The sequence below is a fragment of the Aptenodytes patagonicus genome, chromosome 13 (genome assembly GCF_965638725.1).
Source record: "Aptenodytes patagonicus chromosome 13, bAptPat1.pri.cur, whole genome shotgun sequence".
NCBI classification, from domain to species: domain Eukaryota; kingdom Metazoa; phylum Chordata; class Aves; order Sphenisciformes; family Spheniscidae; genus Aptenodytes; species Aptenodytes patagonicus.
The window spans coordinates 598,460-624,685 of NC_134961.1; the positions used below are offsets into that span (position 1 = coordinate 598,460).

At 48.4% G+C, this 26,226-nt stretch overlaps 1 protein-coding gene across 4 annotated transcripts in view; it reads right to left on the reverse strand.

Moving 5' to 3' along the window:
• Positions 1-25,257, reverse strand: part of MGRN1 (mahogunin ring finger 1) — a 57,621-nt gene extending 32,364 nt beyond the window's left edge. For all 4 annotated transcript variants that reach the window (XM_076351086.1, XM_076351085.1, XM_076351088.1 and 1 more), the window contains exons 1-4: positions 25,131-25,257; positions 17,231-17,349; positions 14,142-14,230; positions 7,819-7,965 (exon numbers count right to left, since the gene is read on the reverse strand). In XM_076351086.1, coding sequence (XP_076207201.1) covers positions 7,819-7,965; positions 14,142-14,230; positions 17,231-17,349; positions 25,131-25,218 — 443 coding nt within the window. In that variant the 5' untranslated portion in view covers positions 25,219-25,257. The remainder of the gene's footprint in view (positions 1-7,818; positions 7,966-14,141; positions 14,231-17,230; positions 17,350-25,130) is intronic.
• Between the last annotated feature and the right edge of the window lie 969 nt (positions 25,258-26,226).

The window sequence follows — 26,226 nt, forward strand, 5'->3', positions numbered from 1 at the left end:
CCTTTACTCCCACAAAGCGAAGCTTACACTCTGTGCTGACTCCTTCCTCCCCCGTGTCAAACCTTTCCACCCCCCAAAACCAGCTGTGTATCGGAGAACCCCTGTGACTACATCACAGTGATTTTTGAGAGAACAGGAAACAAACTAAAATTATTCCCCAGTCTCACCCCTCCACCATCAGCTGAGAAGCACTCGCTGCCTGCACGGAGAAACTCAGCCCGTGGCTCACACAGGCTTCTCCCTGTACGCAGTCCAGACTTGCTACCAGGCACCTGTAGACCTTAAGTAGCTCCCAAGCCACCGGTGGCATGCTAGTGTTCAGGAACCCCTGGCTAAGTAGAGTTAAACTTCTGTTGCTACATGCTCACTGGAGATGCAACACGAATATGTGGGGGTGTTTCCCCCTCTCGCTCATCCCTGATCAGTGCCTGGGGAAGCTCTCAGCAGGGTGCCAGTCTCAACTTGTGCAAACTTCTTCACTGCTGTGTTCCTCACGCTGAGCTCCGCCTGGCACCGGGGCTGCCTCGGACAGTCAAAAGACGGTTCCTGTTACCACAAGCACGCTGGGACCCCTGACCGAGAAGCACCAAGCGAGGATCCCAGCCAGCTTGCCTCAGAGTTACGCGGAGCACTGTCCAGACCCCATTCCTCAGAGAAAAGCAGGATGCACATAGCAATGTTGCCCCAAGGTACCATTTTTGACTAGTAACGGCTGAGAGACAGTCTGCGCTTTGAAGAGCCTGTGAACAAAATAAGAGTCCTCTTTCTTTAGTAACAGCTACAGACATTGCATGGCAATTTGCAGCGAACCGAGGACAAGGCAGAGTTACTGAAGGCAGAGTTACACAAGAGTTTGAGAGAGGGTACTCAGGAACCAATTCTTTGACTGCTGCAGGCTGTGACTGCCTGGCAGGCTCCATGTCCTCTTACAGGTGATGAGGAGGGAGCCAGTCATGTTCTGCTGGTGTTCAAAGGGGCCAGGAGTTGATGTGGAGCAAGCACGCTGGCCCCCTCTCTCTCCCACCCGCACACTCCCCTTTCATTTTGGGCCAGGATCTCACAGGTCAGCTTCCAGGGAAGAGGGAAGTTGAACAAGTGTCTCAACTCAAAGTGATTTTTATTGATAAAAGAAACACTACCAAAATATGAGAAGGCCAGAGCCCTGGGTCTCAGTCAGAGTTAGGCAAGATCCAGCCCAGAGAGTCTCCCACACGGAGTTTGGAGGCTAACCAGGTGCTAAGTTGGGGCACTGCAGTCCCTGCCAGTCTTCTCCCCTCCCGTTTCCTGCCAGGACTTGAGTTTCCACCCCAGGCCAGGAGGAAACAAACACCTTACCACGCAGCTGAAACCCTGCCGCCCACATCCCGCTCCAGCACCTGCAGAGGTCTGCCTTCAGCTGCTGAACTTACCGGTGAGAGCACTGCGCTCACGACTCCAACCAGGCTTCAAAGCTGGCGGCTTACACAACAGCTACACAGAGAGGCACAAAGGCCAGAACTCTTATTAAAGACAGAGGGTTTGTCTGCTCGGTGAAATCTATACAATTTAGCTCTCCAGCCTGTGAACTTTGCACACTACAGCGTTCCTTTGGGGACTGGTGTCTGCCTGGATCAAAACAGACTTCGGCTGTAAAGGCTTGCGCCTAGCAAAAAACAGCACTCACCTCTGATTTCTTCACACAGAAGAAATCTCTCTGCACAAAGGATTCATATTAATGAATCCACAGTCCACAGCCAAAAGCGGCAAGAGCACCTTTCAAAGGCCCTGAATAGACAGAGGCTATTAAATAACCAAAGGAACATCTGAGTGCCTCTGCCTCTCCTATGCAAGCTTTAGTGAAAACAGCCATGCGCTGAGCTACCCGTTTCAGTTGGATTTCATTTTGTGAACCAACTATTCAAACTTCCACATGCAGACAGAATATATAATCATTGCAGCGTCACGTCCACCGTCAGCTTAAACGACTGCGGTAGGATGTTTGCAATGAGTGTAGCAGGCATTGCAAAACAAACAAGGAAATGAGATTTTTTTTTTTTTTTTTAAATATCTAGTATACCCATTTGTGCATCAGCAAAACAAACAGCACAGCCCTGAAAAAGGGCAAGGATTGCAGAGCTAGACTGACCTATTTTCATTGTGTTTTCTCTTTATAATGAGAAAACAGAGCTTGGCAACATTACTAGGATACGGAAGAGAACCTTTTCTGTCCAAAGGGGAAGATCTTTTTCACAAGAATGAGCTGCAAAACTCAAACCTCTCATGTCATATTTATCATCAGCTCCTGATCTGCCTGGATTGCTCATGTCTTTAGAGCTGGCTGTTTTAAGTGCTTCCAGCTAGAGGGCTGGTTTGACTTCTTCCCCTGAGGAAACAACCGCTCCTGTCAGGTTTTAACTACACAATCCTTCCTGCTAGTCAGCAGGATACCTACAGCTGGAAGAGTCCCGGGGGCCCTCCCAGGAACAGGCTAACAGTGTGCACATCAAGGCTTTTTCCAGAAAAGGAAAGGATGCATTCGTAGAGCACACACAAAAAGGTAATACAAACATCTCCACAGCCTGCTACAGAAAACATACCTGCCTCCTAAACCGAAGACATCCAAGGGTACAAACACATGAACCAGTTACTGCAGGAGAAGGCAGGCTACGAACTGGGAGTCCTTCAACTATTCTCTAGGAGCTGCTGAGGAGTACTGCCAGCCCTGCAACGGAAACGCAATGCAGAGTACCCTCTCATTTATCTGGGGGGAAATTACATGCTTATGGGCAATCACTAGCAAGTAGTCGACATACAGCTCGCACACCTGTGTGTTTGTGCCTCCTATATGCTAAGGCAGAGATTCTCATGCCATTTAGATAGGGGCCATTCCGGTCACCCTTCGCCTTTTGGCCGAGATGGCTGAACCCTTCCTTGCTGCACGTGCCAATCGCTTCTACCGTAGGCACGGAGCTGCCTCTCCGGCTGGCTAGTCTTAAAACCCAGTTAGCATCACGGATTCTGACAGCAAATTTCTCTTTGTTTGTAGGACATTTTTGAAGCTGACAGGTACTGCTGTGCCTCAGTGACACTGAGCAATACAAGGCTTGTCCTCACGGGTGAGCAGTCAAGCTGTTATGATGGTTTCCCCAACCAGGGTATTCCCTGCTTTCTACCCAGCTGCCGGGAAACTGAAACCGAACGAAAGGACAAACAGAAATATCACTCTCTCCAAGCCAGCCAGATCACAGGCCAACTCCCCAAGAGCACACCCACCACTAACCAAAGATGCGAGCAGATCCTCGGGGAAGACGCTGTGCTAAATTTCACTGGGGGGACTGCCACAGGAAACAGAAGCACAACGGAACAGTTTGCCCATTTCCAAAACCAAAGAAAATGGACACAACCAGAAAAATAAATAAAACTAAGGATATCGGGGGTCCTGAGCTGTTCAGAGGCAGGTCACCGCTAATTCCATGCCATTAAAGAGACTCTGGACATAGGCAGATCTGGTCTCTGTTACCCTTGGGGTAACACAGTAGCTGGTCCTCTGAGAACTAATGTGTTTTACTCTAAAGAGTCTTTAGGCTCACGGCAAAGTAACTGGGCAAAAGATATTCAGAAGGCGAGAGCAGTCATCCTCTCTAGACTTAAACTAATTCCCATTTCATCCAAGAGGCTTCTACAGATATCTGCACTAGCACCAGAAAGTGCTGAGTACCTTCCCCTGGGCGTGGGGCTGCAGAGGTGAAGACACCTCTACAATCACCAACAGCCACACATTTGCCTCCTCCAGACTTTACTGGTCAACTGCAGTCCCACAGCGGTGACGATACAGCTCCCCGTGAAACTCAGAGTTCAACAGTTCAGGACAAGAGGCAGGCAGCAGTTGGGAGCTACGTGTTCCCAAGATCTTGGCTGGGAAACGGTATAGCTGAGCACATCTCCCAGCACGATTACCTGGGAAAGTCTGCTGAGCACTCCTTTGAGACAGGTTAGGACGGGCAGCACGTACTGATAAAGCCACCAGCTTCTAAACAGAGCCCAGACAACTCCAGGAGGAAGCTTCCTGGCTTGCAGAGGAAAAGGCTTCCCTTTGGTCACGGAGACCAGGTAATCCTGAAGGCAGGCCCATGACACACAGAGCGTTGTGGCTCTCAGATGAGCAGAGGCTCTACAACGAGCAATGCCTCTGCTCAGGGAGAGCCACCTTCCCTCCCCTCCCTCCTCTCACCCCAAATTGTAGGAACATAACAACGTTCCTAGCAGGAGTTTCACATGAGCAGGAGCGCTGATACTATCAGGATCAGTGGTTGTTTCAGCAGAGAAGCAAGAATAACTTGTTTAGCGTTTCTAAGGAGCCATGCTGCAGGCTGGGGACTAGGAGAAAATTTCTGCTTTTGCCAAGGGTCCAGAAAGTTTCTCCCATTTCAGGATTTAGCATCAATTTAGGAGAGTGGAAAAAAAAAAAAAGTGTTTTGTTTTAAAGAGCATCTTCTTCCCAATCAAGTGCTGGACACAGCAATAGAAAAAGTTTTGAATTTATACACAGTGCATGCGTTTGCACATGCTTGTTCCTTGAATATAGCTGTTAGCACCAAAAGAACTTGAGAAAAAGGAAAAACTACCAGCCCAGGCAGGGGGAAGCTGCATTCCTATTAGTGCACTAAAAATGCACTCGCTCTACTTAGAGCGTTAAGAATGCAGCCCAGATTTTTTTTTTTTCCACTAGAATTTGAAAAGAATAAATCAAAGTAATTATAGCACTGCCCTTTCAGAATTGCTTTGCAAAGCTGAAATCAGAGCTTCAAAAGGTTTTTACCAGCAGCCAGCAAATCCAGAGAAGCAGAGATGCCTACTTTGGGCAGCTGCACTAGCCCCAAGACGTGCTTCGTGAGCCACTTCCACATGGAAAAAAAGCCTGGGTTGAATTAAAGCAGCTTATAAAGTCTATATTTGTATCTCACTTCCCCCAGCCCTCATTACCTACACATCTGCATGAAATCAGGATCATGCCTTCCAAAAAGTTCCCTGGCTTCTGGTGCAGCCCCCCACACCCCGCACATTTATTGCCCAAGAACTCCAGAGCAGAGACAGACAGTTCATCACTCCTATACTATGGGGAAATTAAAGTATGATTTATTAAATAAAAGGCCAGCAGTGGAAGCAAGAGCTGAATCCGAGTGCTTTGACTTTTGAGGTAAAGGTTTAGCGCACTGGGGACTGCTGCCACCCCAGCAGGGCAGCACAGTATCGTCAGCTACATTTCGTTAGCGAGGTAATGACTGCTGACTACTGATCCTGGTTTCGTGCAGAGGCAGGTAGGGTTCATGAACAAAGGCTTCTCCTCCGCCATCTGAACAGAGATCCATCTCTCAGTGAACCATGGACAGGGTGGATTAACAAATTCATATTTAAAAAAAAAAATTTCCTTCAAAGTTGACAGTTGTGTTAGCTTTGAGAAACTCTACCTAGGAATTGTTTAAATTAAATTTAAAAAGCAACTAGGTAGTTCATGTTTGCTGCATAAGCTTTAAAGAACAGACAACAGCACTGGTGACAGTCACTGGCTTAGTGCACGGCACTAAATTTCAGTAAAACGTGTTCTGAAGTGAACCAGAAACTGTGTTTTCCTCCTCCAATTAACTGACAGAGTTCTGAGAGGAGAGCTACTAGTTACAGAAGACTGAAAACACACTCTGCCCAGAAACAGTTATATTCGGTAACTACAATACTTCCATTAAGCAATTATTATTCAAGGCACAACTTGGCAAGACAGTCTCTTAAGAGTCCAACATAGAGCAGTTTAACCAACAAGAATGCTACATTGCTGGTCTCGGGTGATTCAGTGGCACTTCCACCCCAACACAGCTTGGTTCAAGACACAGGTTAAAAAAAAAAAAAGTATCTTTTCTTTTTAGAATAAACTTTCTCTTTTGCCATTTTGACACAACAAAATGCAAAACTAGGAGTCTGAAAAAATACAATTTAAACTATATGCATATTCTGTACAGACTTAAGCTCTTTGTAAAATGTAGCACAAAGTTTGATATGAAGCTTACGCTGACTTGTACATGCAGATGTTTCATTGTTGCTGACCAGTGACAAATTCTCCTTCGAGGGAAACCAACAAGCGAATACGCAAAACAGGATTAAAATCAAGATTTAAAACAAGACTTGCTGATTTAAGCCATGGCTGAAGTCTGGCAATGTAAATACATCCACCCTGGCCATAGAGGCCCTCAGTTCTCCCCATTAGCCCATAGCCGGTTTCCTTCTCAGGTCAAAAACCAAGGAACACTGCAGGGCAGCACAAGGGACACTGGCCACTTCTCCACGTTGTACCTGTATTAGGAAAAGAGGACTTCAATCTCCAAGGCTGCCATTCCAACACCTTCACTAGCACTAAATTCACAGGAAACCTAAGGACCTAAGAGACAGAACACGGAAACTTTATCAGGATTTCTAAGGCATCCTGCTGCATTCAGCTCTGCTCAGGAAAAACTGGATCTAAATAGAAAGCGTTTTCAGAGTTTGTCGAGAGATATTTTTCAAGCACTTAGAAGGAGTTAATTTATTACCTCCCCAAAACAAAGGCAGCCATAGGCTTCAACAGAAGAAGAGAAGGGGCCTAAACAAAAATTCTGGATCAGGATATCCTCCAGTTTGGAGGAATGCAAATCTGGATGGGAGCATTGAGCTTGTCTCATTTCTAAAAATACACTATTCATTGATCATTAGCGGGATGTTTATACTTCGCATAAAACACATAAGCCATTTTATGGTTTGTCATACATATTTCTCCCCGCTGAAACCTCTGCGGATCCCTTCAATAAAATGTAAGTTTACCCCCAAATCCAGAGCACCACTGCAGAAGCCATCAGCACTATGTGCACAGAGCCGCTGATCAGCCAAAAGCCTCTACTAGAGGAAGCCAAGAGCTTCTGCAGCCTGAATCTTCCTTTACCCATAGAACAAAAAGAATTCTTTGTCCCATGGCCATCGGAAGCCTGCCATGATGTACCAGCAGCTCACGTGCACCCAACTCGCACCAGGGAGAGCATGTTTCGGCCACCTTAGCTCTTAATACAGAGAGGAAATTTTCCTAGTCTTATGGGGTACAGTGTTGATTGGAATGGTTTAAATGTGCCGATTTAGACAAAAAGGTTTTGAAATCCGCAGGGATGCACTACCAGCGTATGAGAAAGACTCCACGGATGACTTTTTGACCATTCTTTCTACAGCTAGCCAAAGGCTAATATGTGTACCTGGCAGGAAACACACGGGCAGGGTTTCAGGCAGTAAATCCTCCTGACAGCCACCTCACAACAGCCTGTGTCGAGGTGGTCATTTATCCCAAAAGGGGCTTTGGGTGGGCCTCAATTCCACAGACTCGCTATGTAAATTTCAGACTGAACTTTACTTTGGTGGCCCAGATGCTCCCGTCACAGGGAACACAGAAATCCAGTGAGTTAGGCGATCTGGAAAAGAACAGGTAGCATTCGAAGGGAAGGGTGGTTGGTTTTTTCCATTTCATGGAACATCTTACTGACAAAGCATACAGCTGTGAGTTCCTCTCCTTTGTTGCACACAGAATGGTTTCCCCACACCCAAAAACCAAACCAAAAAGGGAACAAGAGGGGATATTGGCTATGTGGGGAGGGAAGTGAAAGTAATATTCAAAGCTATCAGAACATATAAAACAAACAGAAAAAGAAGAGATTTCCCTCTCCACCATCTGTGGCAGCACTGCCCTTGGGGGTGATTAATGAGAGATGTTTGACAGGCTCATCACCTGAGAGCTCCTGTGCCCCTCCACGCACCCACAAGCCCAGGACTTACACTGCCATGCCACCAACAAACTCTTCCGTAGCCTGGCAGTAGATTGTGATGGCAACACGGGCATCCGCATCAAATGTGAACTCCAGGCTGTACAGGACTTTCTGCTTCCCATTCTCCTCAGTAGGACTGTCAACATCATCTTTATACCTGAAAGACAATGCCAGAGGATTAGAACGTATATTTATGAGATATCATGAAGATCACTCTGGAAATCAGGACAAGAGCACTCCAATCTCGGTGTTCTGGACAGTCAAGGCACCATGGGCTTCCACCTGGGGCTTCCCAGGAGATTTCTGTTCTTTCCTCTGAGGAAGGTTCTTCCAAGATTTGACTGAAGTTATTAAAGTGAATTATTTAACGACAGTGTTGAGGGATCTGACCCAGCCTTACAGCGCCAGGACACAGAATGAGACAAGAAAGCGAACTCTTGAGTGTCAAACCCTTAGGAGAAGAAACATTCTCCTTCCTTTTAGATCTTCACATTAGGCTCAGTATTTGGGCTAAAGAAATCCTGCATGGGCCTAAGAAGCCTAAAGCCTAATTCTTTTAACTCTGCAAATGAAATGGTGCATGACAGGCAAAAAACAAGGCTTCTGTAACACAAAGAACTCCTGATGCTCAACAAAAGGTACCTCCAGTATCACACAGAAGATGATATTCAGATCAGAAAGCATCCAAATGTAGGAACTTCAAATACCTTTAAATGGACAAATCATGAACTAAACCTTTGATGCTGTTAATGACTGAAGCTTGCACACATTTATTGTATGAACAAAAATTAGCACATTCAACTGCTTAACAGACGCGTGATAACCAATACAAGAATGAGTTTAGAAGTTATTTCAGCTAACATAAAGGTGAGCCATAACTTGGCTATGGGCTACTGTACAGCTGGATCCCACTGTGTGATCACCACTGCCCAGTACTACTCCTTCTCCCTACTGCTGGAAAAGGCAGGTAACAAATCCGGTGAAGAGGGTGGTATGAAGCAAGCTCCAGGGCAGCGAGCTATGGCCATGGACGAGCAGTGAGTTACGGCATGCCAGGAGCGGCCAGGGAGACCAGCAGATCCTGGAACAAGCAGCCGACACAACACACCATGAGAAGATCTCCCCTGCCTTGAAGCGCAAAGTGACAGACAGAATGCACGTGATTCACTGGCAGGGCAGAAGCAGATTCTCATCCATAAATTCAAATCCCACTGTAATCCTACGACTGTAGGTATCACCGTTAGTTCACGCACCACATAGGAACGGTGAATGCAGCAGGTTGCCTTTGAGAAGTGTACAACACTACTTGATTTGCTGCCCAGCTCCAGCCTCACTTGTCTATCGGTACTACCTTAATTGCCACGATGCCTGGGTCAAAGCCAAGCAGCTAAACTATTCAGGAAAACCTTGGCACCGTCTCTGATTTCACAGTATCAATCGGCCTCCCTTCATCAAACAGCCGTGATGAATATGCTGCACTGTTGAAAATACTCAGAAATGGGCTAGGCATACCTCCATAATTCAATCTAAAAATTGTCAAGGGAATTCTTATTTACTGAGTTCACCGAGATGTAATAACTGCTGCCTAATTAAGAGGGTTCCAGCATGAACTTTACTTAACACCACACTGAACAAGAATGAAGTGTTCAGCTTCAGCAATTTAATACAGAATGTGCAAAATAAAATTTAAGAGCAGTATAATCAAATACCTAACACCCATACTTGTACTAATGTAGCCCTAGTGAATCGCTATAGCATACATTCGCATTCCTGTCTGAAGGACTTGGAGAGCTCCAAACAAGACTTTTGCCAGAGGTTCACCTAGGTCAGAACAGCAAATCAAGCTAGAATACACCCAGCACGCTAGTATAAGAAAGACAAATCCCAACTTAGAGTCTGAGCATCTGCAGCAGCCTGGATACAATATAGAAGCAAGACGGCATTTTCACACAAGCTGGTTGCATTCAAAGAATAAAATCACGGCACTGGAAGGCTGTAAACAAGAAACACTCTAGCCAGCAGGGCAGGTTTGCCTAGAAAACACGGGGATAGCATCAACATTTTGTGCTGGACTGACCCAAGAACACAGATGGCAACAATCCGCTCACAAGTGTTGCGTGCGTCCAAGAAAGCAGCAGCACAAAGCTCCTGCAAATTCTCTCTTGCTGCGCTGCCCTCCGTTGATCCGAGGTTGGCAGCGAAGGATCCAGGCTGATACACTTGCCACTTCTTCCAGAAGAAGTAGGGTGGGGGAGAACCAGCACCCCTTCCAGGCAAGCACCGATGAAGGCTACTTCGTAGACCTATACTCACTGCATACATAGGTAGGTATTAAAATAGAGATGCCCGGCACATGCATGAGTTACAGATCGACAACACAGATCTAGATACCTATAACAGCCCCAAGTAACAAGGTGGGAGACCTGGGGTTGGGGCACATCACACAAAAGCAACATGTCATTAGTAAAACCATTGCCTGTTTTGTCTTCTCGGTGAAGTCACACAAAGCATACGGGTTCCCAGATCACCCTCCTGCTCCCAACTTCACCTCTGCACCTCCCTGCCAGCACTCAGAATGTGCTTCCATCCTTTCAAGAAGAAAAGGGGTTAAACCGAGACTAGAATAGATCTGTTGCCCTGGGAAACCACTGAGGGGCCACTACCAACTGCAGTGCCTGGAGAGAAGGTTTCTGGAGGATGCATCTGCTGGGAAGTAAGAGAGTCAGAGCCCTGTCTGCCTGGAACAGCATCACTCGAGCAGGGGGCAAGGTATACGTGCCTAAATGGTGACAGTCACGGCAAGGCTGCGTACACATCTTCCTGTTGTAACATGCCTGGTGCTGGAGGTTAAGAAAACCACCTGCCACATAGCAAGGAGTTCAGGTGAGAACAGACTGCATAAGCGGCTATGCCAGCTGGTAGCTGGACCAAGGAACAAGCAAGGACTACTTTGGTGCATACTTTGAGAGGCAGAGACATCTCATGTTCCACCTTAAAGTGCAGGAACGGTGGGATGTAACTTCAGGGGAGTAACAAGACAAAGCCACACATTTTGCATTCCTTCTTTCTTTGCAACAGACGTGGCAGACAAGGAGGTGGTTCAGGTGGTTCAAGAGCTCTTCTGTCTCCACCTGCACTTGAAGTTTACAGTGTACATTTAGTCAAGCCCTACAGACAGTGTTGACGTGAGGTGGCCACAGATGCATGCACAAATTTAGAAACCAGTGACTTTGCTAGGTGTGCCTTTCGGTCATGCACACAAGTCAATCACATAGCCTTCACAATCACGTGTATAGAGCAGAAGAGACTGACCACCTTTGAGAACAAATAGCTGATCCAACGTTATGATGAAAAAGGCAAAGCAGGATGACCAAGGGAGCTGAGGCCACCTGGTCTGACATCACTTCTGGATAAAATAATGGAAATGCTGGAACTTTTTGTTTGTCTGTTAAAGAATTAAAATATAAAAATATAATTAACAGCAGCCATGACAATTTTATAGAAATAGGTCGAGTCGAACCTGATTTCATCCTTTGAGGAGATTAAAAAGTTTGACCAACAACTTAGTAGACACGCAGGATAAACGCTAAGTATTGCTTGACTTAGTATTGTGAGATATGCATTACAACAGTGTTAGAGCAGGCATTAAACAAAGTAAGAACTAGCTGACATCTCTATCACAGCATTGACTTTCATGGGGGGAGATCATCATCAAATGGAGGCTTTCCTATTTGGGGGTTCTGCAGAGATCTGTACACAGTTTAACGCTATCCAGGGCTGCAGAGCAGGCAGTCCCAGCACCCTCACCATCTCCACTGCGGGACAAACAGCTCTAAGGATCAAGGTCAGCCCCGCTATGCTGGAGAGGGAATAGAAGGGATTTCCCTTCTCACTCACAGCAACTCACCTGTCTCCCCTCGGTCCCTATCAGCCACCTCCCTCTCAGGCCCTTATCCAAAATGCTCGGTGGTCTCACTCCTCTCCATGATATTGCTGCTGCTTCAGACACATTCCCAAACCACTATAGTTGCTGATTCCTTCGGCGCTTTTGTTCCATGATGCTATCTGAAGCCCAAAGCCCACGCTGAAGCAGAGAGGCTGTCCCAGGACGCAACTCTTCCACGAAACACATTGCCTCATGAGTTGATCTTCCTCCTGCAACTGGAAGTGCTTTCAAGGTAAGAGTAAACAGCCAGTACCAGCCTATCAGGTACTTCAGCTCTGAAATAAAGCTTCCAATCCAGGGCCAAAAGCGGGACACAAGACAGACGTGAGGCAGTCTTTCTGTTAGTTGTTGACAGCAAAACTCATGCTACCCTCCGCTGAGGTTCAGAGTCTCATCCTGCTAGAAATCAAGCACTCACACGAGGTGTCAAAGACTCAGAACTTCAACACCAATATCCACAGGTTTACTGCTTCTCTCCAGAGCTGCTGTAAACATTTAGGATTTGACAAAGCTCAGAATTTTGTCTGGTCAGAGCCAGGCAGGAAGCCCAGAGTGGACATTTCCTCATATTCCTCCATAAAGCCCTACACTCCAAATTATGGATCAACACCCTCTTCACAGGTGAACAATGACTTTTCAATTAAACACAAGGAAAAACCAAAAAGCTTTGAGGACTTTACCATTAAAAACCTACTTTACACCTAGACACTCATCTCAGTATCATTTTATTTGGTGGCAGAGGTCAATTAAAGGTCAATTAAACTTAACTTGTTCTGGAAAGAATGTGCAAGCCTCAACCACTGGTTGCAAACAAGCCAAGCTGGAGAGGGCACAAAGTGTCTTTACGTGCACAGAGGGAGAAAGGAAAAGCCTCTAGTCGAGAACGGTAGAAAAGCACGAGACAGAATGTGCCCTTGCGGACCGGCAATTAAAATGTCATTTTGGGTCTACATCAGTACAAAATTAAATAGAGTAACGTTGGCGGTGTTGTCGTCAGCACTAACATAGCAGCAGCAGCACAAGAGCCTGTGAGAGCTCATGAGGCAGAGAAAGAACCGATAGTACCAGGAATTAGATGGATGCAAACCTAGACACTGTCAAGGTGCATGGAAACTATATTTCAAACAGTCCAGAGCTGCAACTCTGCTCGGGGGGACAGGACATGCAACCACAGAAAGCAGAATGACAGAACTGTATGTACTAAACCCCACCAACTCCTCCATTCACAGCAAGACCTCTCCTTCCTCAGAAGCAAGGCTTCTGAGAGATGTTACACTGCTTATGTGGATGCCTGCAAGGACAACAAAATACCCTTTCCACAGCAAGTGTGGGAGGAAAAGCAAGACTTTTTCCTAGAGAAGTACTTCACCCTTTAGCTGAAAAAGCCAGACAGCATTCAGAGCAGTTTACCAATGGTTACTTTTTCAGAAGTTCTTCCCTCTTTTCCTGTTCAATCAGTTTTGAAACCACAGGTATTGCTTATTTAAAAAAACAAAACAAAAAAAACCAACCTTCACTTTTCACATAAACTGAGGGGTTTGTGTGGTTATGACTCAAATTACTCACGTTACGCCATGCTCTCAGAACCACCTTGGCTGAGAGTTGAAGCTGGCCCCCTGCCAGTACTCCAGCCCTGCGCCTGAAACGCAGAATTCAAAGCAACTCAAGGATCTTTGAGAAATGCTCTGCCTGGACATCTGCCCAGTCGCTCAGACCAAAACAAAGCCCTGTGTGCTGGGCCCCTGTACTTCAGCCATCTGTTTGAAAGAGGGCAGCCGCAGGTCGAATTGCTAGCCGTTGCATTTAATCCAGCTAGTGCCATTTTAGATCTCAGTGTAGAGCAATGAAAGGTAACAGATCTCCATGATTATCCAGACCTCCTTCCCCTATGCATGGGACACAAGCCATCTAAATGAATGCAGAACACTAGGACCAAACTGTACCTTGGCAGCAGGAGAAACCTGAGGAAGTTTCACTCAAGACCAATCAGTCTTCCTGGCCTGTGACTTGCACCAGAATCAGCTACTTTCTGGCTTCTCCTTGCACAAGAATGTAGACAGGAATCTGTCTGTAGGGTTTATTGACCTGACGAATATCTTCCATTCATGCTAATGATTTCATGATTTTGTTTACCACTCTAGGCTGTCCTGTAGAGACAGATACATCTCTGGTCCTGTTTGGAAACACAGACTGCTCGAGTCTAGGGATAAGGAGCATATAAATCACCTGAAAGCTCTGATCACAAGGGAACACAGAAACCTCTGGACATATCTAGCAACGAGGATCTGGAATTCAGCTAGTTCTCCAAAACCTGATCAAATACAGTTTGGCTCTGGATGACAGATCGCTGGGTTGAATAAAATGAAAGGTTCAGGCAATAACAGTACCTCACAAGTCGAAGAGAGTCTTTGCGGATATTCACCAAACTTCTCAGTGTCTTCACTGGCTCATGTGGAGCTGGAGTTACATAGGGAAACTGGAACAAAAAGGCAAATAATTCTCCTATTATTATACCATAAAAGGTAGCAGCATGTTACTTGGCATACAATTTACCCAAACCAAGAAACATCTACCTTTAAGGGTACTCAGTACAACAGCCACAAGGAACAGTAATGGAGGATTCTATTTACAGATAAATCGAGCATGTTTCAGGATGAAAATCCTGCTCTGGCCCAGCAATAGCTCATATTGGGAGTACGCGCTTTAAGAAAGGGTATTGTCACAAGCTCTTTTTCTGCACCCTGAATTCTCAGTCTGGAAAGCCTTGCTCTCACAAGCTTTTATTTCCACTAAAGAAACCACGTCCAGCTTGAGCAGAAGAAATGCAGCTCTTTCATGTGTGTTACAGCATGCAAACAGTGACTTGACTGCTAATCAGCATGCCGAAGCCCTGGATTACTGGGGGAAACTCTTTTTATTCTGAAACAATGGGGCAAATGTTCTGGAAAAGAAAAGAAAGAGACAGGGATAGGGGGCCTCATTCTATTCTACAGTCAAGAGACTTTCTCTCACAGATTGTCCTTTAAATAAAGGATGATAATGCTTCAGACTGCAATTCTCCTTACTGGTCACAGAATCTCCAGCGAGAAATGCAAAGGAAACTGCTTACTGTGGTGACCACAACCTGTACAGCTGCAGACCTGCCTGCTGGGTCTCCCATCTGCTCAGCGAACTCTGAAGCTGAGACATCCGCTCACACAACTGCCAAGTTTGATAGGTGCTCAGACTGGGGACACAGACATGCTCCAAGTCAGAGCAGCAGCACGACACAAAGGTACAGAGCTACGGGACAGGCTTCCGGGCAGAAGGTCACTCTGAACGTATCCAGCAACAGTGCCACCACACAGCCTCATTAGAAGTGGGGTCCTTCAAACACACATCTACTAGGTGACCTGGAATGGTGTAGAGAGAGTGACTGACATGGAGCAGAAGTACCAGAGACCATCAATATACATTTCCTTAGAAACAAACAGTCTGCTAAACAGGCAGCCAAACGCTGCTGCAGCTGAACTTCAGGGCAGCTCCAGGACACAACCTTTCAGTGTTGTCCCCTCAGGCCACAGAAACGTATTGGTGGGGCAATAGCCAGAGCCTGAGGGAAAACGTGCTGTTCCCTGACTGACACGAGCACGCCACAGAAGACCCCGTGCCACAGCCACAGGCAGCAGAGAATTCACGGGACAGCAGCAACTACTTTCCTTGCACCCTGACTGCTCGGCACTATGGTTGGTAGCACTGCTTTACACAGAGCAGTCAACACCTCAGTTACTCCAAAGCGATAACTTGGCCCACGTCCAGAAAGCAGTTTTGCTGGTCTGTGTTCAAGTGTTTTTTTCCTTGAAGAGTAATTAGAGCCGCCAAAGGGCATTAACTTTACATAGGCAAACTATATACCACGACAGCCTCCCTCTCTTAAACCTATTTGGCAAATGTCCCACTGTGTTAATAGCATTCTCACCCACTCCCCTCTGAAGAAATGATGAAACTCAGTGCCGGGATGTCTGCAAGGAAACCCAGGCTGAGACATGCAGGCAATTTAACTCTGCAAGGTTAGTCCCTACAGCCATAGGCACATGGGATACTTAGCTAACAGCTGCGCCTTCTGCTTTTGTTGGAGCGCTGTGCAGCTGCTAGTCCCAGAGCAAAGGAGCAGCAGTCTTCTTTTAACCACTGTCCTGCACAGGCCCTGTATGCAGACATGGCGTAGGGTACGTGCTGAGCATCCCCATGCCTGCATAGCACTGTTACATCCAGAACAATCTCCGTCTAATGTTCCTCCTTCCTAATTCTGATGCTCGCCTGCAGTTTCTGCTTGAACAAGGGCTTTCTGGATTCTCCCTTGTCCTACCCTGCAGAGTCCTGTTAACTAACCGTGGTGCTGAGAAGACCAATGGCACAGCCCAAGGACAGCTCAGAAAGTAGAACGTGCTTGTCAATGGTCCAATTCAAACATCAAGTCATCTTGCCTCATTTCCCCTATCTGTAAAACAGGGGTGACACTGAACTGCCTCCGAGCACTACAAGCATGAATTAACTAATAGTCACAGCTTTTCTGAAGGTAAGAACCGTGACATCAATTTTTCATTTTCATGTTTTGAAGCTGCAGAAACAACTAGGAAAATAGCTGGCAAAGCAAGCAGCTCTTTTCCCTTTCCTCTCTAGTACTCTGAAAACATCTCTAAATGGCTCCTACTCTGTTACCTTTTGGTTCTTTTTAAGCAGTTCTGAGATGCAAGAGAAATCCAAAATGTAACACTTGCATAAAATTCCTATCTGTCCCTCACAACAGTGCTACTCGCTGTTCACAACAAAAGAACAAGCCAATCACTCGAGCAGGTAGCTTTTTGCAGTCTCATAAAACACCTGTGAGCCCAGAAATACCTCCATGTTCCAACTGGGAAAACTAAAGGAGGGACTTTCTGAGCAGCCCACCTAGGTTACAAAGCAAACAAAAATCACCAAATATCAAGATCTGTCTTAACACCGCCCTACGCCCAGTCAGGCCACTCGTTTACACAGAGAACAGCACGTGTTGAACACTGGCTGGAGTCCATCCCACGTGCCCAGGAGCCCTGTGAAGTTCAGGCTCTGAGAGCCGATCTGCTTCCCAGCCTTCTCCTCTCTGCAGCATGTTTTACACTCGCTCAGACAAACAATCAGAATTAGTCCCAAAATCTGTGCTCCTGAGTCCCTGTCCTTCTTCCCCCACTACTTCGTCCTTCTGCCCTAAGTGAAAATAAGCCTAGAAGGTGAATACTGCTTCTTAGAAAAACTCTGCTTGCATCTGAACAGCTATGGCAGCTGGCAAGCTGGGACGTGGGGTGGGGGAACGCTCTTGCACCTCACGCCGGAATGACACTCCCCAAGTAGGGAGGGTCTCTTAGGTCTGTGCTATCCTCCTCTACAAGCCCCGCACATGATTTTCCAAAACAGGCAGAAAACAAAAGGGTAAAATAGACAGCATATAGGAACTTGCCTGAACAGGTCTATTCCCGAGGAAGTTTAGATCCATGTTCTCGCCAAAAAGGTAGCCCTCAGGGTGAGGGGTGTCAAACTTCTCGCCTCCCATAAAGAAGTGACTTGCAAAGTAGTTTCCTAGAAAAAAAAACCACAAGGGAATAAAAAAAAAAAACCTCTAAATGAGTGCTTTCCAGAGAACAGCTGGTCTGTGCAGTTTTTAATTCACAAGTATAAAAGAGCACAAGACATAGAAAATACTTGCTAGTTCACTCCTTCCCTGTACTACTGACAGCCACTGCCAACAGTAGAAGCAGGGCGGGGGGGGGGAGCCCTAGAATAAATCATTACAGTGGAGATAATTCCATTTTAACTCGTTTTCCAGAGAAGGGACAGGGAGCAGTAAGAGTCAGCCCTTTCCAATATTGCTCAATTTTGATGAATTCTTCCTCTTTTCTCCACCTTCCAGTGTGAAGTCCACTCCCACAAAGACCATCAACCTGCTCAGAGGAGGATGAGGCTTCCTCCCACTGCAAAGCCCTGCACAGCCAGAGGGGCTCCTGTTGGGCAAAGTTTGCCTTCCCTCCCCTCTTTCACTCCCATATCCCAGGGCGAGAACCACACAAAACCTTTACTGTGAGTGCTAGAGACTATACGCCTTGGTGCTGGATTTAATTAATAACATCGACAGTTCTAAATGCAGAAGCATGGATGTCTGGGAGAGATAAACCCTGGGACTGACTAAACTGAACTTCAGCTGTGAAACCTTCACCACAGATTTGTTTCGATTCATCTTTAAGGTGATGCACTACAGTGCAAATTGCAGGAGATGAAGCGTGTGCAACGTCACTGGGATTCTGGAGCACTGGATTAACTGCTAAATCAACCGAATCGATTCAGATGTACAAGAGCACCACAAATGTAGCCTCCTCCTCCTAGAAAGACTTTGTAAAGTTCATATTTGAGAGTGTTTTCCTGGAGTCACAATACTTCAGAGAAGTATCAGGAGAGAACTAAAATAAAAGGCTCCACCCAAGCCATTTCCCTTGAAGTTTCAGAGTGGGGGGTTTTCACGCGCGTGATGAAAGGACTGAGCCAAACGTACATTCGCTTCCCTAGGTGCGATGCACAGACAGCATAAAATTTGTTTTAAAACAGGTCATTACAGAAGCTGTAACTAATCACCTGAATAGTTATGGAGGCATTATGGAAGGATTTGCAGTCCCTCTAGCTAGAAGCAAGCACAATTTACTCTGAAACGGAAGGGTGTTCATGAATGGCTCTGTTTTTTCCATTAAGGCTTTTTTCCTTTATGCTTCAAGAAAGGCTCTTCTTACTCTGCACAGATGGTAGTGCTTTAATGACGATGGTAGTGCGCAGCTATTGCTGAGCTCAGCCTACAAGCATCCAGATGTTTATATTACAGAAACATGTCCTTCTTTCCAGATACAACAATCAACTTCAGCACAGGTCCAGAATCTACCTAGAATCTGTCCTACAGAATCAGCATAACAAAACATAGGTGCTCCAAATGACAGGCAACCTTTTCCCACCCCTCCCAGAAGCAACAAATTAAAAAGCTAATCTGCATATAATCTCCAAGCACGGCTAGCTTGATAGAGCCTCTCCACCTGAGATACACCGCGATGGTTTATGCTTATACTAAGGTTCAGAAAAGCAGGACGAACACTGGGGTTTAGGAATAGATTTCACATTTTACATGGGCCAAGCAGGATTGTGTTTTGGAGCATTTTATCTGATTAACTGTGAAGACAACACTTGTGCAGGATGCCTCAATACTGCAGCAGTTGATTATCTGGGATCAGTCAGACAGCTCCCTCGTATCCCGTGAACGAGACATCCTGGGGCTTGACTCACCTCAGTAAACCTGTATTCCACAAATTCAGAGCAGAGTTTTTTGTGGAAGAAGTTCTGCATCCCACGCGCAGAGGACGCAGAGCCCCAGCAGGCAAGGACTGCTCACCACCACTGAAACCCCACGCCTGCGGGGAGCCAACTGTCCAGGAGAGCATCGCCAGGCGGCCTCTCCAGCACCTTGGGATGAAAAGATTTCTCTCGTACAACTGGAACGACACTGAGACGCGTAACCAGCATGTTCAAGGCGCCTGCCACACTGTCTTTGCTCCGCTAAGAACTACGTTTGGGATCTCTTAACAAATTGTTAGGATTTCTCACAAATACACACTACCCCCTGCAACCCCCCCACAGCAGCGCTTATCTCACTGGAAACCACAGCTTCAATTCCACGTTCAGACTGAAGGCTCCCTTCATCTTCCTGCTAAGTCACCTCCTGCGATGTGAAGGAGGGTTTTTTTTTTTTCCCAGAGGCACTTCCTTCACAAGCAAACAAGAAATGTAGTCAGTGCCACAGGGAAAATCACCTTGAGGAGCTCAGAGGGGAATACACCAGTGAGCAGAACACCCCTGGGCTCTGCCAGGGCTGCTATGGATACAAAAGCCGCTGCGTACGCAAGGTCTCAACAGCAAAACTAACAAAGAAGGATGGCAGCAAACTGTCTTCACAAATTTATAACACAGTTTTTAGCAGCTAAAAAAGATATTCTATTGCAAGCTTTCAGAAACCAGTGGCTACAACAACACATAAGTTCAGAGCTCTCAAGGTGAGACCAAAGTTGTGCATTATTCCTCTCAACCACTGTCACAAGCAACTCAGAGTTTGCCCAAGTTGGAGACAAAACGCTTTAAGAAAGCACTCCTGTAAAGTCCACACCAAGGACTAAAAGGACAAAGAAACTTCAAGAAGGAAAAAATGAGGTATCCTCTTTTCCGGTCACCGTAACGTCCACACATCTAGCACAAGACTGATAGGATTTTTAGTGTCTCTAAAAGGCTTGTATGTATTTTCCATGCATTAAAATCCTGCTGCAGCTCCACCTCTAGGTTCTATTTCCAACTCCATTACAAAGACGGCTTTAGGATTTTAGCCAGACTACCATGCCTCTTGAACCCCGTTCCCACATGTCCCCCCAGCCTATAAAACAACCTCGACCTACCTTACGCAGGTGTTGCAAGGCCAGCTTTACACAGAGCTCTGTAGCTACGCACACAAGGGGGATGCTAAGCACCATCCTCTTTGGCAGGAAAAAAAGAAAAGCAAAAAAATCTTTGGATTAACCTTCCACAGAACTGCTACAAACAGAAATCCTCCAGGAAAACGCAGCGCCACACTTAAGGAGGAAAGACTCATACACAAATAAACAAGGACGGAATATGAGAAAAATGCCAGAGCAAAGAAAAACTGTGGCTTTACTTCCCCGGAGTAAGTCAGCACAAAACACAGGAGAGCATTAGATAAAAGAGAACATGAACGGGTGACACTGCTAAGGTAGACAAAGTACAAGCAGTGGTTGTAAGAGAAATTGTTGTGGTGGAAAACTTTACAGTGGCTGGGAAAACACCACTGGGACACCCAGAATGGCCGAGTCTGACTCATTAGTTTGTCCCACACAAAACCAAACTGGAATCCAAGGCTTCTCCAAGGCATCAAATGACACCAAACTACTTAACATTGGTATATTAACCATACAACATGGTGGTGGGGTTTTATTATCATAAATGCACCAGCATTAAGCACCAGACTGCTCCAGTCATAATTACTTCTCCCTAACCCTAACCCAGCATCCTGATCCCGTGATTACTCGGCCAGACACCCACCACCACGGCATGCCAAGGGACGGACTGACAGCACAGTCCTAGACACAGCCTGAGCCTGAACCAGCACCGCAGCTGGATGAGGCCGTCTCGCCCTCCTCGTCGCCCATCCCTGTTGGGCCACCAAAAGCGATCATGTAGCAAACGGGAACGTGGCTCTGAGCTGGGTTAAATACAATCCAGCAACAAACAAGTAGCAAAAGCAACTGCTTTTGACCCATGAGCGCGCCAGTCTGGTACTCGTGAGTAGCTGGGGAGAAGGCAGGAAGGGAACGGCAGGTGGTGGTGGCCGTCACCAGCAGGGTTGGGCTGAAACCCCTACAGAACTACAGCAGGAGTAACGGAGACAACCGCTCCGCTGTGCTTTGCAGAGCGGGTGAGGAATGAAAGCTATGTGTGAAATACAGGAACATATTTCTGTCTTGACACTGTCACGGTACACATGGCTTATCAGCCGAGAACAAGGTGATGGACTGGGTACAACGCCGGGTACTCTTTTCCTATTTAAAATTGCTCTTTCTTTGATTAAAGCATCATTCCCAAACAACAAAGCAGTTCAGCTTCAGAGAGGAGTAATCTGCCTCCTTTTTTCCCTCCCAAAAACGTCCAGGGAATTCTCTTTCAAGAGCCTACTCCAGAGGAGAAAAGCCATCTCAAGGGCACGTGCTCCCTGCCCTGCTCCACACTGTGGATGAGCTCACTGGAACAAGAGGCGAGCTGACGAAGGAGCTGCGGAAAACACTGGTGCATTGCTCACTCGTTGCTAAAGCAATGGGGGCATCATGAGACTGCATGCAAGAACACGGATCGTTTTACTGCTTCAAGCACAGAAGCAGAGCGAAGATCATGACTGCTCCTTGCGATTACCCATTTTTAGCCCGTTTCATGGGGGCACTAATTCTTCCGCACAAACTGGGCCCTTCTCCAACCTGCTTCCAACTGGTCGGGCATCCACAACGCCAGCACAGTCTCCATAAAGCAAGCAAGAAAGGTTAAAAGGTACCAGTGAAGAGGGATTAGAGAAGGGTATCAGGTGCCACCTTGCAGCATCTCAGCAGCCTCAGCCCCCCAGATGCAGGAGGGGAAATGCAAATGATCCACACCCAGAGCCTTGGAGGAATAAGCAGGGCATTTTCAGAGGATTTTTAACTACAAAACTGCATACCAGTTGCAACAAAGCTGTTAAACGATCTGTGGATGCCTCATGAGGGACTCTGGCTCATAAGGACCAAGGTGGATTCCACAACAACCTGCTCAATCCTCCACAGAGCACGTGACTGACCCAGCAATAACCACATCAAAAGTCAATAAACGAGAACTGAATATTCACCACTGCATTTGCAACCAGCTGTGACTCAACAAGGTGGCGTCACTTGGTACAACCTGGTAAAGTAACCGTATTCCTTTTCACAGGCAGGCTGACATACTGGTTAAATTACAGTCAGAATACCTGTATTTTGTGTTTCTTTCCTCGCACATCATGTCTTTCCTGTGAGGTGGTGTATTTGCTCCAGAACGCAAACCCCCGTCCTTCAAACCAATACCGACCATGGACGGCAGCTGACCAGAGCCGCAGCAGCTTGCCCAGACACTCGCAGTAAGTCGAGATCTGCTTAAACCAGAGGCTCGGAGGGAAAGAACATAAAAGCTGACGACAGCCCTCGGTGCTGCACAAGACTCCAGCGGATGGGTAACCTCAGGTAACACTCTCACCACATTTTCCAGCCTTTCAGGGGTAATCTCTCAGCAGCCAGGAGACTGCCTGCGTGTCAGGCTAACACTCCAGCGCACACATTCAAACATCTAACACAGCCGATGGAAAACTGGCTTCTTCCAGTCAGGCGGTCGGGAGCAGTACAGGGCTCACAGCAACGGTGTCAAGTTAGAAACAATTAGCAACCATTTAGCCTAAGAACTTTTTGTGCTACTTCCAGCTTGCTTCCTGAAATCAAATAAAACCATGCACACTCACTTCCAGCCGTCTTCACTGTCAGGTTTTGAGCCAGTCATAGCCAATCTTTCCAGCCCCAAGACAAACACAATTAGGACTGCAGGACCAGAAGGGGCAGTGTCCTTCTGAACACACTCCACCTGAAGAAGGGAGGGGGGTTGCCGTCCTAACAGCCCTTACTGTTCTGGTGTTTAGTAACCTTCCTTGAATCTCCACCTTAGAAGTGTTCATGACCTCTTCTTCTGCCTAGAATGATCTTGAGCTTGAACAGCTCTTCTCCCTTCCTGAAATCAAGAGGATCCTTGTTAGACAAACCTGAAGAAGGCAAAGAGAAAGGTCTAGCCTAAAGCCAGTATGCTTTCAGAAAGAGCACAAGCAAGTGCAACGGAAAATTAATTAACAAGCATCTAATTATATCCAAAGCCGTTAAAGGAAATACCAATATTTTTCTTTAATCTGCTGCTTGAAAGCATTAGTTGTTCAGTTTTACAAGGGAGGTACCACGCGTGGAACACTCTTTGGCAGCATCTAGGTCAACAGACCCCTTCCAGGGTGCATGTGAACATACAAACCCAACTCACGTGTGTGACGGGGTTACCTGCGCAAGCACGTTGGCTAAAAACCAATACACCGTTAAATTCTAGTCTGGGTAATTACAACAGTACAGAAACAACAGGATGATGATTTGAAAGAAGCAGTTTAATGTTCATTGCGTATGGTGGTTATAACTAATCCAGTCCATATCTAAAATCCTGTCGAAGTGTCAAGAGAAATCAGGTGCAACCTCTAGGCTGTAAGAAAGTTGCCAGCAGGGCCCATGGTACCACAGCTACAGCTCAGCAGGCAGCTCACATCCACCCAGTCGCCCATACTGGGAAAGCCCCCCAGCCACCCAAGGGACACGCAGAGTCCTGCTGTAACCTAGCAGTGACATTTGCCTTTCCTAGCAGCCCGAGAAACTAGTTCCCACCCCTCTAAAAAAGCAGGTTAGATTTTCTAAGAAAGCCAACACAGCTGAAGAATTTTTCTGGGCAGGCTTCCCCCTTCCATCTCCTCCACACCACCATTCCTGCTGAAGGCCAACCTGCAACAAGACAAGGTGTAACGAAGGCAGGACTATTCGAGAAGATCTTGCACCCCCTGCAAACGAAACAGGGGGACCTAGCTACCTCCATCACACAGCCCTGAGGATGTCACAGCCAGCAAGTCATCGGACACACGCAGAACTCGAGTCTCTGAATGAAAAGGCTACGCTGCTTCTGTACCCGAGAGTGAGGGAACCCAAACTGCCGCTCTGCAAAGCCTTTAGCCTACCTGGAAAAGCCCAAGCAGAACAGAAACTTAGAAAAATTTGTAAGCGAATGGATACTGTAGGAGAAAAGAGCACCTGAATTTCCCTGATGACTCGTTTTGTGAGAAGAATGAATAAAACTCTTTAAACAAGTTAAACCAGGCCAATCTCAAAAACCAGTCTAAGACAAGGTGAGTCACGGGCTCATCCCAACTTCACAAAAGCGGCACTGCTGACAACTCTCTAAGTTCTCAGAACGTCCCCCTTTGGAAAACAAATACCCATGTAGGCCACATCAGTCCAACGGCTCCCAGGCGAGAACCACTGCCATTTTAAGGAGTTAGAGAAGGTTGTGACGTGGGAATTTTTCCATCCTATATTCCACCAGATCTGATTTTCCTCCCGCGTCGCCACCAAACTCCGCCGTCGCTTCCTCTTTACCAGCAGGAGATGCCCCACTTGCCGCAGACCGACGACTTGCTGCAGTCGCGTTTCCAGAGCGGAGAGGCGAAGCCTCGCTCACCTACCACGTCCAAAGGGCAGCGACTGAGCCAGGCGGCCGCGGACACTGACGGAGGGACGGGCAGACTACTTCAGCGTTAGATTCAGGGCGCACGGCCCTCCCGCGTCCTCACGCTTCAGCCAAACAGCGCACCAAGACGGCCTTATACCACAGGTTTAGCCCGAGAAGATACGTCCGTCGGCTCCCTCCACCAAGGAGGCCCCGAAGCCGGGCGGGAAGGGCCCCGAGCGGAGCCGGAGCCAGAGCCCGCCCCGGGCCCCGCTCGGCCCCGGCCGCTGACGGGCACTCCAGCAGCCCCTTCCCCTGGGGACGCCGCGGCCCGGCTGCCCCGGGACCGCCCTCCCCCCCCCCCCCCGCTACGCCTGTCCCCCTCGGGGCGGCCCGGGGGGCACCGGGCCCGGCGAAGGCCCGTCCCCCTCCCCCGTCCCCGGCGCTGAGGGGAGCGGCCCCGCGGCCCTCACCGGACTTGGGCGGGTAGCGGTAGGCCGAGTTGGCCTGGATGTCGATGTCCTCCACGCCCGCGATGCGCCGGCTGAGCAGGGAGCCCATGGCGGCCGGGGGACGCAGAGCAGCGCGGCGGCGGCGAGCGGCCCGCACCCACGGCGGCGGCGGCGGCGCGGGGCACGCCGGGAGAGCGAGTCCTCCCACCCCGCGACTACAACTCCCGTCAGGCACCGCGGCGGCGCCTACCAACAGCGGCGCGCCGGGGGGGGGGAAGGGAGGGAGGCGCGCGCCCCACGGCCTCCCCCGGAGCGCAACGTGCGCTCTGCCGGCAGAGGGCGCTGCCACGCGCGGCCCGGGCCGGAGCTGCGGCACCGGGCGGCGGGGGGGGGCGGCGCGGGGGCAGCCCGCACGGGGTGTGCACGGGGAGTACCCGGGGATACCCCTTGGATGGGGAGACCCTTGGGAGTTTGCACAGGGATGCACAGGGGGGATTGCTCAGGGACACGGGATGCACAGGGGGGATGGCCAGGGACACAGCCTGCACAGGGGGGGTGCACAGGGACACAGCCTGCACAGGGGGGGTGCACAGGGGGACAGGCTGCACAGGGGGGGTGCACAGGGGGACAGCCTGCACAGGAGGGGGATGCACAGGGACACAGCCTGCACAGGGGGGGTGCACAGGGGGACAGCCTGCACAGGGGGGGTGCACAGGGACACAGCCTGCACGGGGGGGTGCACAGGGGGACAGCCTGCACAGGGGGGGTGCACAGGGACACAGCCTGCACGGGGGGGTGCACAGGGGGACAGCCTGCACAGGAGGGGGATGCACAGGGACACAGCCTGCACAGGGGGGGTGCACAGGGACACAGCCTGCACAGGGGGGGTGCACAGGGGGACAGGCTGCACAGGGGGGGTGCACAGGGACACAGCCTGCACGGGGGGGTGCACAGGGGGACAGCCTGCACAGGAGGGGGATGCACAGGGACACAGCCTGCACAGGGGGGGTGCACAGGGGGACAGCCTGCACAGGGGGGGTGCACAGGGACACAGCCTGCACGGGGGGGTGCACAGGGGGACAGCCTGCACAGGGGGGGTGCACAGGGACACAGCCTG